Here is a 14,192-nt window from a genome sequence, read left to right on the forward strand (position 1 = left end):
CCTTTCACTATCGTTCAACGTTTCGGTGTTTTACTCTGGCAAAATCTGTTCGTTTCGTTGTTATCAAAAATCTTCTGTTTTTCTAAGATATCAGAATAAGCCTCGATATTTAACATTTGATTATAAAATCGATTGCCAATTGGATTCTATATCGCTGCAATATCCAAGAATAGAAGCATGCAATGTGTTACGACTCTTCTCTCAGAGAAGAAGGTAATTATTTTAAGATTGATCGAGTTTTGTGAAGATTATACGGCAACGAGCGAAAAGCAGATATTAACAAGAAACTCCCCTGATTCTTCTTGTTAATTAATTTTCGTGTTGTTTCAACTGGCAATGCTGACGCAACGTGAACGATATCTTTCATGAAGCAACGATATGGGCCAGACTTTGGATGTTAATTGTTTCCTTACTCTGAATAATTATCCGACAGTTTGCTGATGGATAATAGTGGCTGATGTAAGCTGTATTCGATTGATGTTGATTAGCTAAATAGATTTATGATCTACTTCCTTTAGAATTGTCTACAATTTTCAATTTCCTTAGTTTCTTCTTTGTTTCTTGTAATCACGTCTCCTCTTTTGCTTATCAATGCAATCCATTTTCATTATTTATGTTTAGATTTCTCTTTTCTTCGTTGCTAATGGTATGTTAATAATTCGTTCATTTTCCTTTCTTGAAAGTTTTGATCATTATATTTTGTTGTATGTTCTATTCATAAGGTCTGACTTTCAATCCCGTTGAAATTTCCATTTGTTATTAACATTTTCTTTATTGAGCGTTCGAAATCCAATACGAGGCATCCGGTTGCATGTGTCTTATTACGTTTATTTGTTATTTTAATTAGTTTCCTAATTATTTTCTGGTATTTTCTTTAATTATATCCTGTAAAAGTTTGTACGAAAGCCAGAAAAATTAACGGCCAATAATTAAAAGATCGATGAGTGTCGTTGCATATGTGCATTTATAAATTTCATGAGTCGATTTAGGTTATTACTGGCTGATAGAACGATGCCACTTATTGTCGCGTTATTGCTTCGTTGCGTTTTGAATTTTCGATGATGTATGTTATTCTCATTGGTGGATAGAAAATGGGACATGACAGGACTTTTGTAGTCGGCGAAAATATGGGAAAAAGCGTGGCCCAGTTGACTCTTGTCCTAGTTCGCGAAAACGTTCAAAAACTGAAAGCTTGTATCGAAAAGTTTTAAACCGGCGCACTGAAGTTCCTTTCATAGTAAACTATTTTGTCAATAATCTCGTGACAAACAACCTTTGAATGAATTTATTCGTTGATAAATCTAATTCTATTTTATCGTAAATTCATTACACTTATTGACGACGATGATTATCTATGACGATATTAGAGAAGATAATGAAAATATAATAAAATGTCAATATAATCGAAGATAATAGAATTACAATTGTTTTTTCGGTACGATAGTTGGTTCGCAAATTTATATAAAATAAATTTCGAATTTAGATCTATTAATAAGTTGTTTCTATATTTAGACAGTTTGTTAGAAGAATGATACAGGTATGTTAAAAAAATGTTTGGCTGGATATACTTGTGATATTATTTCCATGAATATTTCCGAAAGTAATGGGATATCGAATAAATTATAACTCGTGTAAGTAATGGATTAAGAAAGAGTTATGAAAGTGCAAATCAAGCATGAATGAAATCCGGGATATAAAGGTATTTCGAATTAAAACTGTATATTAAGAGAATCATACTGAACTTTGCAGGATCTGAATTAATCTGAATTAATAGGGAGAATAGATCGTTCGAACAAGAGAATTGCAAAATAAAGGCACGCTCGTATTTTCTTATAAACGTTATAAATTAAAAAGGAACATCATTGACAGTAGCGAAAGATGAGATTTAATATGAACGTAACATTTGTTTAATTATTTCTAAATTCGACGCTTTTTACCGTGGAGTTACTTGATCTTCTCAAACTCAAATTTGTGTGAACACTACAAGAAGTGAAATAAAAAGATAAAAGTCAGACAGAGATTTATGTCACCTATTAGATATTATAATTATATATTTAACGATAATTATAATTATCTGCCGCTTTTATGATTTCCAATCTCTCAATTTAATATTAAAACATCCAGTAATTCTATGTACATTAATTATCCATACGTGTATTAATTATTTTACGCATAAAAATATTTTAACAGATCCAATGAATTACAAGCAGTGAACGAAATAATTGCAGAAATATAAACTAAGAACTACGGAAAGCATGAAAGAAAAAAAAAAAAAAAGAAAGAGAGAAAGAAAAAAGAAATATATAACGCTTTGAATGATTACCGCCTCTCTAGTTTTTGCTCCGTTAAAAGATTCATGCTTTCACGAGAGAAAAAATTGGTGTAATCGCGGAAGGACTTGGTCGCTGTTATTTCAAGATAATGCAAAAGTTTTTAAAGCGGGAATATCATTCGCGCATTAAGATGCGGCTGGATGTAATTTCCGAGATGGCGAGGATGCATCTTATTTGTTTCGCATTCTAAGAAGTTGCAAATGCTACAAATTCTTCGTGGATTTCAAGGCCCTGGGCGGTGAAAATGTTTCACGATTTGAATATACTTCATCATCGTATTATCATATTCAAATATTAATGTCCTAAATTTGTGGCACGTTTATTTTAAGAAAATCAATCGTGATCGATTGATGCATTTTTCTTGTCGGATTTATTAAACGGATATTCTATTAGATTTATTAATTCATTTTTTAATTTTATAAAATACTACTATTTTAGTTTAAAGAAAGGACGAAGCGATATACTGTGCCAAATACTTTCTAGCTTTTACCATTTATATCGTTTTATCTTTAACAGCTATTTTAAATTATACACAATCCATTGGTCGTGTGTGAAAAAAAATCATTAGTGTGAACATAATATAGATCTATGTACGTTGCATAATTTTCGTATTTATGTAGTGATTATCCAAGGGAGAAATGTGCTTAATGAAGTATTTAGATTTGATGCCTGGTTCAGGTATTTCATCAAGAGTCCGCCGTATCATAGAATTCAAAGAACTTGTAAATTCATTCAAGGTTTGTAGCGAACTGTCCCAATTTGCTGAATACCTAGTTTGCATATCATTAATAGTTCCCAAAATGTTAAATGCTGTAGTAGATGGTATAGATATTTCAAGGGACGATTTTCCAATCTATAATTCTGTATTTGTCTTATTATAGAACGAAGGAGACGAATTAATCCCAACAATATGTTTATTCCCTTTCTGATTTTTCATTTGACGCGTGTCTGGATGATAATCGAAATGTATAGCAAGGTTTTAAAAACAGCCATACGTCAATCTGCGTGATAGATTGATTTTAGATACGCTGTAGACGAACACTTTGCTATAAAACCATTTTATCACTTTTGTGGAGCCAATTTGATCACAGCGTTTGGCCGTACGGTCGCTTTATCTTCAGTCATTTTGTTACACATTTGCTTCGTTTTACCGCTTGTTTTATATAGAAAATTCAAGTTTACGACATAGGATCTCCAAGATCTTCAAAATATTTAAATCAGACACTGAACGGAGGAAATGATATTTGTAAAAATAAAATAAAAATATATATTACGTTCGTATTAACGCAATTTGTCGAAAGAGCGTTCATTATAATCCACGCGTTCTATTTAGAATCCTGTGATTTTATTAATGCGATATTACGCGAAGATTCTTCTGTCTCAATAAAAATCAATAAAACTTTTTTGTCTAAAATCATTTTAATCGTCTCTGTTTGAATTGCAGCGATATCCCAATTTTCGATTCTGTAAATGCATATTCATAATGCATCTACTTGAGAGACCATCTACTTAGAAAAATGATTCAGTAGCACTGTACAAACTCATAATTTCCATCTACGTAAGTCTAACATATGAAATCTTGCGAACCTCTTAAACGGAAGATAAAAGCAAAAGAAAAGAATCTAAAATGAACTTGTCCCATTAAGAAGTCAATTTCAGCTGCACCAGCTTCCTTTCATACAGACACAATAGAACCTTGCATACGTGTACAATGTACGTAGCTTGACGAAGGCCAAAGCTCTCGTTGCCATGGCTCGGTGCACGTTGTGCCCATGCATTATCGTAGTCATCTGACGCGAGCAACGTCCTGACAAGGAAGCCACGAAGAAGAGGATCGGAGCGACAGGTGTGCCCGGCGGTTGCTGAAGATTCGTTAGAGAAGGGAGGCCCACGTCCGATAGCAGAAGCGAGCATAGTCGTGCCACAACGTCTCGCAGTAATTAGGCAAGCTAATCACCCTCGGGCATGTTATCTTAATGGCCGCCGTTATGCCGTGACATCACAACTACCCCTGTCCACCGGTAGTTTAATTGCTCCGATAGGTTCGTGGACCGCACTCCTCTGTAGAATATCAGGCCAATGTCGATGGGTCTTCAACAATGGTCCCTTGGTACGCTCTTCCGGTTCCGTATCAACTATGAAAACGTTCCTGCACGAGAATCGCGATTTACTCCGTGAGAATAGACTCATAACTGACTGCCATAATTTCCTCGCAGCTTCGTCAGAGCTTCCTTCCAATGATCGAATGTTGGATCTCTTTGTGAAATTGATCATCTCTCTGGAATTCAATTCAGTTCTCTAGGTGAAAACGAAGTTCTTGTTCTGTTGGACTTGGCGATATTTTTTTATCGCATTCGGTTGAAACTGTTGGTGAAACAGCGGTTGGATCTTGGCTTGAGCAAGGTTTGATTAATATTCTTTTATGGAACAGGAAATAAGCGGTTCAGTTTTGTAGCGTTTATGAATGTTTCTGAAGATCGAAGAATGTTTATTATTTCTTTAATATTTTCAAGCGTCGTTATACCATATGTGATCTAAAGAAGGATTAACTGAATTTTGGTTTCGTTAGTTCGTAGAAGGCTGGAGAAAATGTGGCAAATAGGATCGGACAGAATCGAGTAAGAAGTATTAGAAAATACGACGACATGTAAAAGGTTAGAGAATACACTAGGAAATGACGAGAAAATCCTGGTCCCTCGTGACTTCTATTTTCATCTTCATCTTGTGGGAAACCCTATAATTTCTCTTTATCCTGGACCTTAAATTCGTATTTTTACTTCTTTTCTATCTTAACGTACGTTCCAAAGAAAATAATGTACTTTTCTAATATTGCGTCTACAACGTTCCAATTATCTTATCTCTCGTTTCCATTTCACGAACACAATTAAACAAACGCTACGAACATTCATCTTTCACATTCGCGTATCATTGAATCGTAAATAACTGTAATCGTTTGAATTATGATTAAGTGCAATACTTAACTTCAGGGTATTTAATTTTAATTCTACCGAATGATGCTTTCGACAGTCTTCGTCGCATCGTAGTAAAACACAATATACAAATCAGGATAAAAAATACATTAAAATTGTACATATATAATACTGTATTTAACCCAAACTGTTAGACGAATGATACGAATCGAGGATTAACATCGTTGATGTACGAACGTACGTGGTCTTCCTCCATAATTATTTATTTATACCAATAAATAGTAATAATAATTTATTTCACGCTGTACATTATTCGTCCGTACGATCGTTTTCTTGATTTTCTACTGCATCTACTTAGACTCTGACGTTCCATGCTGTCGAATACTCGGAATATTTATTGCTATTCCAGCTGGAAACAAAAGAAAGCTAAAGCACTAAACAAATTCGTATTTCCTTGTGATAAATTCCTCGTTCGCCGAGCGCTACCTTCTTTCTCTCTGTTCGAACGCATCTCTGCTCCCCGTTTCTTCCTCTCGCCTAAATCAAATGAAACGCTAGAAGCAGGCAGAGATTGAGGACGAAACGGTGGCGGTTTCTTCTACAGCGGGATAATTCCGCGTTGTTGTTGGCGCAAGAAGCGATCCGCAAAACGGTCCTGCAAGAATGCAAATAACGAGCTGTGCCGTTATCCGACGTTCGTTGCATTAGGGAGTGACGCTCGTTGCTCGACGAAAGATAAATCGCCGGAGCCCCGACCAAACGAGTACACGTGGGAAAGCAATTCCGTGTCTACGAAGCGGTCGCTGAAGGATACGCCGGTTGTTCGGCGCTCGTGTCGCCCGTTTTCTGGCTGCTGCCACACTTAATCCCTCTAGTCATTGAATTCCGCCGGATTTTACAGGACATTAAGACGTATCCGTCGACACGTAAAAACGACGCTCTGTCTGGTGAGCCAATCTCGGTTACACGTAAACGCAATTAACTCGAAAGTGGAGGAGACCAGGTTAAACGTAACGTATCAAGAGGGTTGACGATGCGCGACTTCGACATGGCGAGCCGAGGCTTGACAAGGCAAGACATTGACAAGGCAGAGACATTCGTAGGATCGCAGTGTTCATAATAGAAACGACACTTGTCCGTATTTGTCCTTTTCCAGGAAACACGACAATACTCTATTCTCATCTTTAATGTTTGTTCGATATTATTTTACATAACACAATCACGTTGTTACAAAACACTATGAGTTATTATATCGTAGGACTGTAGGTATGTAATTAAATTATGAACTTGCGAAACTACGATAAAGATTGTTTTTTCGTAGCGTCAGTTATTTCGAGAATGAGATATACAGGGTGGTTGGTAACTGAAAAAAAAAACAGAAAACAGAAAGAAAGAAAAAAGAAACAGAAAAAAGAAGTCGGAAATATAGAATAAAAATTTCTTTTTTTTTAATTTTTCCATCGAGACAACGATCTACAGTGAGATCCGTTATAACGAGACGTGATAAAGTGCACGCGTACCGAGCGAAAATTCAAAGTCGATTTTCTCGAAAACAAAGCCTCAAACGAAAAATTGTTATTCTATATTTTCGACTTCTTTTTTCGCGTAGAATCACCCCCATTCCGCTTGTACCACCAGTTACCAACCACCCTGTAGATCATTTAGTATAATGATATAATAGAGATTTCTTTCTAACTGTTAGGGTTATTATCTAAGAAGACCACAAATTGGACAAGGGTTGCTTTCCTTACGAGTTACTCAATTACAATAGTTACATTAATGCCCGAATGCAACACTATCTCCGTATTTGCTGGTTTGTACGAGAGCTTTGCATATTTAAATATCGTATTGCTTATTCCACGAGAGCATGGACCATTTATTATAGCCTGAGAGTATGCAAACAGTATCTTTCTAACAAATAACATTTAATTATAACAATAGATATTACAACAGGTACTAATAAATATTTAGTCTTGGAGCAAAGTTATTATTAATTCTTCAACGAAAACAGATTAACGATGTTAAATATCGACTTTTTAATTACAATATTATTATTGGACAGAATTAATATCATTTTTAATTCATTGATTTCCACATAAACGTGGTGTAATAGCAGTGAATATAACGCTTGAGAAAGGGGTGCAAGTTTGTCAGAAAAGTCATTAAGGTAAATTTTCTTGAAGGGAATGTTTACGAGTTAAGGTCGGAACGTGATCACAATGAATATTAATGCGGGCAAGTTTGAGCAGAATAGAAATATCGACGTCAGTCTCCGGCAACTGTGGCTGATTTGAATTGAACTAACGCCAACTGTAGCTTGAGGAATATAAATTGAGCAGTCCGAGAGGAGGTGAATATGGAGAATGTTTCTCGATATTCTGCATTGCTGAAATTTGTTGGAAACGCTGCTAGAATCGGTATCGATCTGCTGTTGGATCCTTGACCGAACAGCGAGCTGTAATTTTTGAAATTATATTTCAACAACGAACAAGTAGAAACGTGTACAGGGAATTTAAATTCCGTTAATTAAAATGGTCGATCAATAATCGATATTCCAATAGTGCCATGCAAAGTATGACGACAATATTACTGGAAATCATATAATTGTTACGCAAAATCATTAAATGTTAGTTATTTCATTTTGTTTTAGGTTATAGTTATTATATTATATTTTATTTGAAGAAAAATCGAAACAAAAAGCCGGAGTTCTTAATAGTTTAGTCGCTCTGATGATGTAGGTAACCTATAAATGAATCGTCGATAAATAATCGTTTTTGTGTAAGAGAATTCGTTTGAAGTTGAAGCAAGGAAAAGATAAATGCTTTTCGATGCTTTCAAATATTTAAAATACAATCTGTGCTTAAATAAAATTTCGATCTGTACCGATATTTCAGTGTTTCGTCTGCTATGAATTACACAAAAGCTGGCTGAGATCAGAAGAATAATTTTTATTCGCGAAGTTTCTTTAGGACAAAGAAGAATAAGTGGAATAAACATGGCGTAAAAAATTCGGACATATTCGCGTCGGATCTTGAGAAATAATGTTACTCGATGGAACAGTTTCTTGGAAAACTGGAACTCCGTAGAAAAACCTTGAACATACAAGTCAGACGTCACTGTAAGTAGTTCAAGGCGGAATTGATCAGGCGTCGAGGTCCGATCCGAGGTCCGAAAATAGTACATTAAGACAAACGATATAAAAGCTGTGTTTGTTACATTCGTTCTCTGCGTCAGCATAATGAACTTTAACAGAGTTTGCTACTGCGCAAAATAAACTGCTTTACAACTGCATTGTAATGGAAATTTTCGATGAATAATTGTCAGTAATTTGAAAAGCACTTTGATTTTTCGCGAATTTTCTCTTCCACGATCTATTATCATTCGTATGCATCGATTTTTACAATATAGAAACTGTGTCAATGAAAGAAAAAAATTGAATTGGCTATTCAGTGAAACGAGAGCGGAAAAACCGAGCTTCTGATTTGGAATGAAGGACTGAGATTAATCAGTCACGTTTGTCCTTGCTATCTGCATAATGTAGAATGCTGAATTCTGTTATAGTTCAGACATTATTCGACTTTTGAAATAAAGAATGAACAAGATAAACTCATCTATGATACAATGATACTGACACAAAGTGAAATTATTACAGAGATTAAAAATACTTAAGAAATTAAAATTTTCCGTTTCCGGGGCTGCTTAATTAAATTATACTTTTGTCGTTTTTTAAGATAAATTTATTTCATTACACACATTAAAGTTATTTTATGTCTTATTAACAATATTGTATTGTTTCTATTAAATGTATTATCATTAATAATATTATAGCTTATAATATTTAAATACCATAATTAATTGGATATTTTACTCTTGTTTGTTTTAGGTAAGATGCCCCTTGTGTCTTTATAAATATCGGACGACAATTATTGTAACTAAGAGATGAGTGAGTACTGCCATTTATTTCAATATAAATATTCAGTTTTTAAACTGAACCACTGTACCATCATTTATGGGGCACTCTGTAGATTATTGAAAATACACAACGTTGTATTACGTTTTTATTTGCAATTTATATTTTTTCCAATTTCAATACACACGTGCTCTATATATATTATTCTTTCGATTAATGCTAGGCGATATATTTAGTCCAATTGATAATCAATTATTACCTTAAAATATTTATCTATCAACGCAAAGAACGATTCAATTTTTATTCAGCCGATGTGCAATTGCATTTAATTAGAATAAGTTCAGGTAGAATTTAATCGTCGATTAAATAAATTAATTATTTCATCGCCAATTAGATCGGTGAATTAATTAAATACTAAAATTATATTCATCCCCGGAAGTTAGTACTTAAGTCTTGCCTTGGATTTAGTATCACTGAACTTCAACTATTAACGATATCCGCTTCATAAACTGAAATTTACATTCCGATGGACATTAAAATATACATAATGTTTAAGTGCATGATTTTAGTGTTCGATATATTTACATAGATTTTACCAAACTGAAAGATAAGGAACAAGGGAAGCTTCAAGTGCTTCGACGTATCTTGAAAAATAAATAAATGCTAGATAAGACATTTGAAGCGATGAGAGCAGAATTTCTGTTTATTGCAAGAATTAATCAATCGATGAAATAAAAGATTTGAATTGATCAATTGTCCAGTAACGGCTTCCGCCGAATGATATTCAAAAATCGTCTATACTCTGCAACAAATCGTCGGACACGGATGCAAGAGGCGGCGATTCATCGACGGAAATCCAACTCGAACTATTCCAGCCCCGTTTTAATTAGAATGAATAATTAATAAACTTTGGCGGCGCGATGACGACGCGGTATATCGTAGCCCCGTCGCGTATCGTCGTTATTAAAACGCGTACGACGAATTTCGCTGGCGAATTTGAATGTCCGAATGTCGCGAGCCGTAAATTTTCCTCGGAATTATTATTAAATTCTCTGGGTCCAAGCTGGCCGCTCGGAATTGACCAATTGAAAATTGATAGTTATATCGAATCGTAGAGCCGTCAGCGTTCGCTTTGCCAAGAAATCTCTGCAAAATAAGCACGCTGTACACCTTGGCAATTGCCTGCTTGAGGCTGATTTCAAAAATGAAAAGACACCGAAGAGGAGAAAGAAGAGAGAAGAAGAGTCGACGGAGAGTAGGTTTTACTGTGACGGAGAAGCCACGGTTTTTCCATGCAACGTTTACTCTCTGGTGTCCGTGATAATTCGAGTCGCTAGGTGGCATTTTTCAGCGGTGTGACGCCGCGATGTTTCGCAATAATTCTGCGAAATTTAAACAGCAAGTTTTATTTTCATTATTATACACCAGCAGCTGGAGGTCTGATTAAAACTGGACACCGACTACCTGCTTTTATGAATATTAACAGCAGGCACATAACCCGGTCGCGATGACGCTTCGCCGGTGTCTATTGCTTTTTAATTCCACTTCCTTCCTCTCTGCGAAACTTTCGAGACCCTCGCTCCGTGCCTGAGGATAGTACGACGAAAATAGATTAGGATTAGTAGAGTTATATATTTGATTATTTTTGTAAATATATTATGTTCGTGTCGCGTGTTGAACAGTAATAGTCTTTTTCCATCGTTCAGCTTTTTTTATTTGGAAGATATATCTTCTTGAATTGATTGTGTAAACCTACATAGTTCTTAGCGTCTTATTGGAAAGCATAGATTAAGCTTTACTAGCTTCTAGAAGGGATTAATTTCTTTAAAAAATTGCATAATATTTGATTAAAATTTTTGTGGTTATCTGTTTAGCAAAGGAATTATTCAATATCAACGCATGACCTGGCAGTAGAAAATTTGTTCAAGATAGGATGAGCAGATTCTCTTTTAAGAAGAATAAGTAGGTTAATTTTATACGACCTATCCTGATTTTTTAAATTGATCGAAATAAAACCCGAGCAAAGAGAATTTTTGCTTAAGACGATTGCTAATATACTAAGTTCGTATAACGTGAAATTTATTATATAATTAAACTTTACCCGATATTTTTTTTTAATCGCATTGGCGAAAAGAACGGAGAAAATTCAGCGATATTACGTTTTTAACAACAGAATTTTATTTCTATATCATACATCGTCTTCATAAGTAAGATGATTTTAATTACGACGAAATAGCTTATTTTCCAAATCCTTTATACTAATCCTTTATAAAGGAATTTTTATTCGTTCGTTGCGAATAACAAAGTTTTTAATTAAGAGTATAAAGATATAGCACTTCTTTTCTCTAGTTGAGACAAGAATATAAGGGAAGACAATATCGATTATTCTTTTGTTTCAGTAAAAATGAAATATCATCTAGGGAGAAATATAAAATGTGGAAACGTTCTTTTCAGTGTAGTTAATATAAACGAGACTCTACAAGTTTCCCGCTTCCAATTAAGCATTAAATAACGCTGTCAGTTATATAAATATCGCTTCGGCTAATTATTATCGCCGACCATAAATCCATTGCATTTCTTTTCGCTCAATCGTAGAAACAGGAGAAACGAAGATCAAATTCGATCGAATTATCTCCATTTGAAGCTTTACCAGGTGTTAATAAAATTCGCGCAATACTTTGCTACGTATTGTGAATTCATTTTATTTTATATACCTTTCGAAAACATATTTACGCCCGTACTTATTGTTTTATGAATACGCACAAAGGGTCATAAATATTAATATTGCCGCAGGCCATGAAAGACTCGTTCATTTTTCTTCTTATATAGAACAATAGGAATACGAATGATTAATTGCAGATTACAATACAGATATTTAGAAATGATGTGACCGAGTGCCGCGAAAGACAGAGAATCAGCAAAAACTAACTCGCCGTATATTTTCCCGCCTGATATTCGATTATAGAGCGCAGGTATACAGGTGAAAGAATCGACGAAAATACGTAACATTTCTCCTCGATCTTCGTTCGTATTTCTAAAAGCTCTTTTGTTGATTCTCGGCAAACCGTTTGAAAATCATTGGACGCCGTTAGAAAGTTGAGGGTATCGCGACGATACCAACGATACCCGACGATCCGATTCTTCGTTTTATTAAAATTCACCGAACAACGGCGCATTTGCATTGCTCGAGGCGCAGCCGTTCACCGGCGAATCGTATCGCGTGTAATTGCGGAATGGATGCGCATTGACCGGGAATCCGACTTTTCAGCCGAGCGTCGCTTTCAATTAAGCGACGACCAGGGTCGAAGCTTTCGTAGCCGGGACCAATTCTCATTTCGGCTAATTACCACGACTACCGTGTATAAATTCGCGAAATTTTCGCTCACGGCGGAATGGAGCGGAGAAAGGGGCGGATGGCATGAAGGGAGGTTAGCGGAAGGCAAACAGCGGCGAGGTCCTTTCGATCGGCTTGATGAAGCTTTCTTCCCTTTCGTTCTTCCTTCGCCTTCCCCCTTTGCTCGTTTCTCTTTTTCCTCCTCTGTGCCCGTTTCTTCGGACCTCCTTTCTCCGCCCCTCTCGTATTTGTCTTTTATCATTAGCTCGTTTCTTCGTCCCGTTCTCTCGTCGCTCTGTATGAAGCGAGGTAATTTCGAGCGGTCGTAATCAATCCGGCCGGCCGTATTTTCGCTTGATTCCGCTTTTAAATATTTCTCTTTTTCGCGGCGGGCTCGATCAAACGTGTAAATTAGATATCGAATTTCTTTTCGTTTTAGAAAGCCAATTTGTTCCTATGCATACGGAGCTAGATTGTAGTTTCAGGAGAACGTTAGGAGCGAGATGATTTTGAGTAAATTGGTGCAGCATTTTTTCTTATCTTATTCTGTTACGTTTCCTATTGTGTTAAGTAATTTCAATTGAAAAAATTAATAATTGCCGTTAAAAAACATGACACCTTTAATGTTGCAATTGACGCCATTTTTGTATCTTGAAAATTTGTACGAACCACCTGAAATAATTCTTTTACATAAAAACAATGATTATTCCGTTCTTGCCTTATAACGAATACGGTGAAAAAATCGTTTTGCTAATGTATGCAGAATATACTCGCAGCTTGAACAGTGAAACATGAAAATATAAGCACTGAAAATACAACGATCCTAATCACATTATTCCAAATTACCTTCCAATTTCCTCTTTCTTTATCGACTCTCAATTTTCTTCAGTACCAAACAATGCTTCGTATACTGAAAAGTTTCAAAAGGACCGAAATCTCTCGATACTAGCCATTGGAAAATAATGGAGTGAAAAGTTCTGGGAATCTCGGATACCTAAAACCCTATCTCTAGAACCCAAATCGTCAATAAAATCGGTTACACACAATATCACGCTCTGCTTGGTCCCTTTGCGATGCTTCAAATCCAAAAGGTTGATCTGGAAGAGCCGAGAATCCTGCCGGTAAAAGGTAGAATGGCCGTTCGCTGATTTTCATGCTATTCATTTGGGAAAGTTTGCCGCGCGTTTCGCGGCCGAAGAGAATCAGCCAAGTGGAGCCATTTCGAGCAGCTGAACCCTCTCCTCCCATTCTACAGAGTTAAATCTCCTTTTTTACTTTCTCTAGCGTAGTTCTTTCCAGACTATCCTTATGTCTTTCTCTCCTCGCCTTCGGACTCTTCTCCGCCGTCGGAGCTATTTTAATGGCAGAAATAATGATCGAACATTATGGTAACGGTATTTAACTTCTTCCAGCGGCCGACCGCCGCCATCGGGGACGAGCCGTTAGAGATGAGAAAAGTTGAAATGGGAAATGGAATTGGATGCATAACCCGACTAAGTGAGGATGCGAGGAAAAGCTGCGCCACGCTGGCTCACTTTCCACCTTTCCGCCGTTCTTCCGATTCTCACGATTTTCTCGCCATTCTTGTCTGTCAGCCGTGCATCCCGCATACATTCATCTCGCTTCCTTCCATTTTTCCTTTCGTCGTAACTTCGCCGGGCTTGTCGTACGGTCGACACAGTTCT

At 36.0% G+C, this 14,192-nt stretch overlaps 1 protein-coding gene across 6 annotated transcripts in view; it reads left to right on the forward strand.

The window, feature by feature from the left end:
• LOC138179851 (E3 ubiquitin-protein ligase MIB1-like) overlaps window positions 1–14,192 on the forward strand; it is a 452,965-nt gene that overhangs the window by 234,985 nt on the left and 203,788 nt on the right. Inside the window, exon 10 of one of the 6 annotated variants that reach the window (XM_069113036.1) lies at window positions 9,147–9,165. The exons of the other annotated variants lie outside the window; for them this stretch is intronic. Within the exon in view, the coding sequence (XP_068969137.1) occupies window positions 9,147–9,150 (4 nt within the window). The 3' untranslated portion in view covers window positions 9,151–9,165. Of the gene's footprint in view, window positions 1–9,146; window positions 9,166–14,192 lie in introns of those variants that run through there. 6 annotated transcript variants of the gene reach the window in all.

This window comes from Bombus flavifrons, chromosome 5 (assembly GCF_040668555.2).
Source record: "Bombus flavifrons isolate JBK064 chromosome 5, iyBomFlav1_principal, whole genome shotgun sequence".
Classification (NCBI taxonomy): Eukaryota; Metazoa; Arthropoda; class Insecta; order Hymenoptera; family Apidae; genus Bombus; species Bombus flavifrons.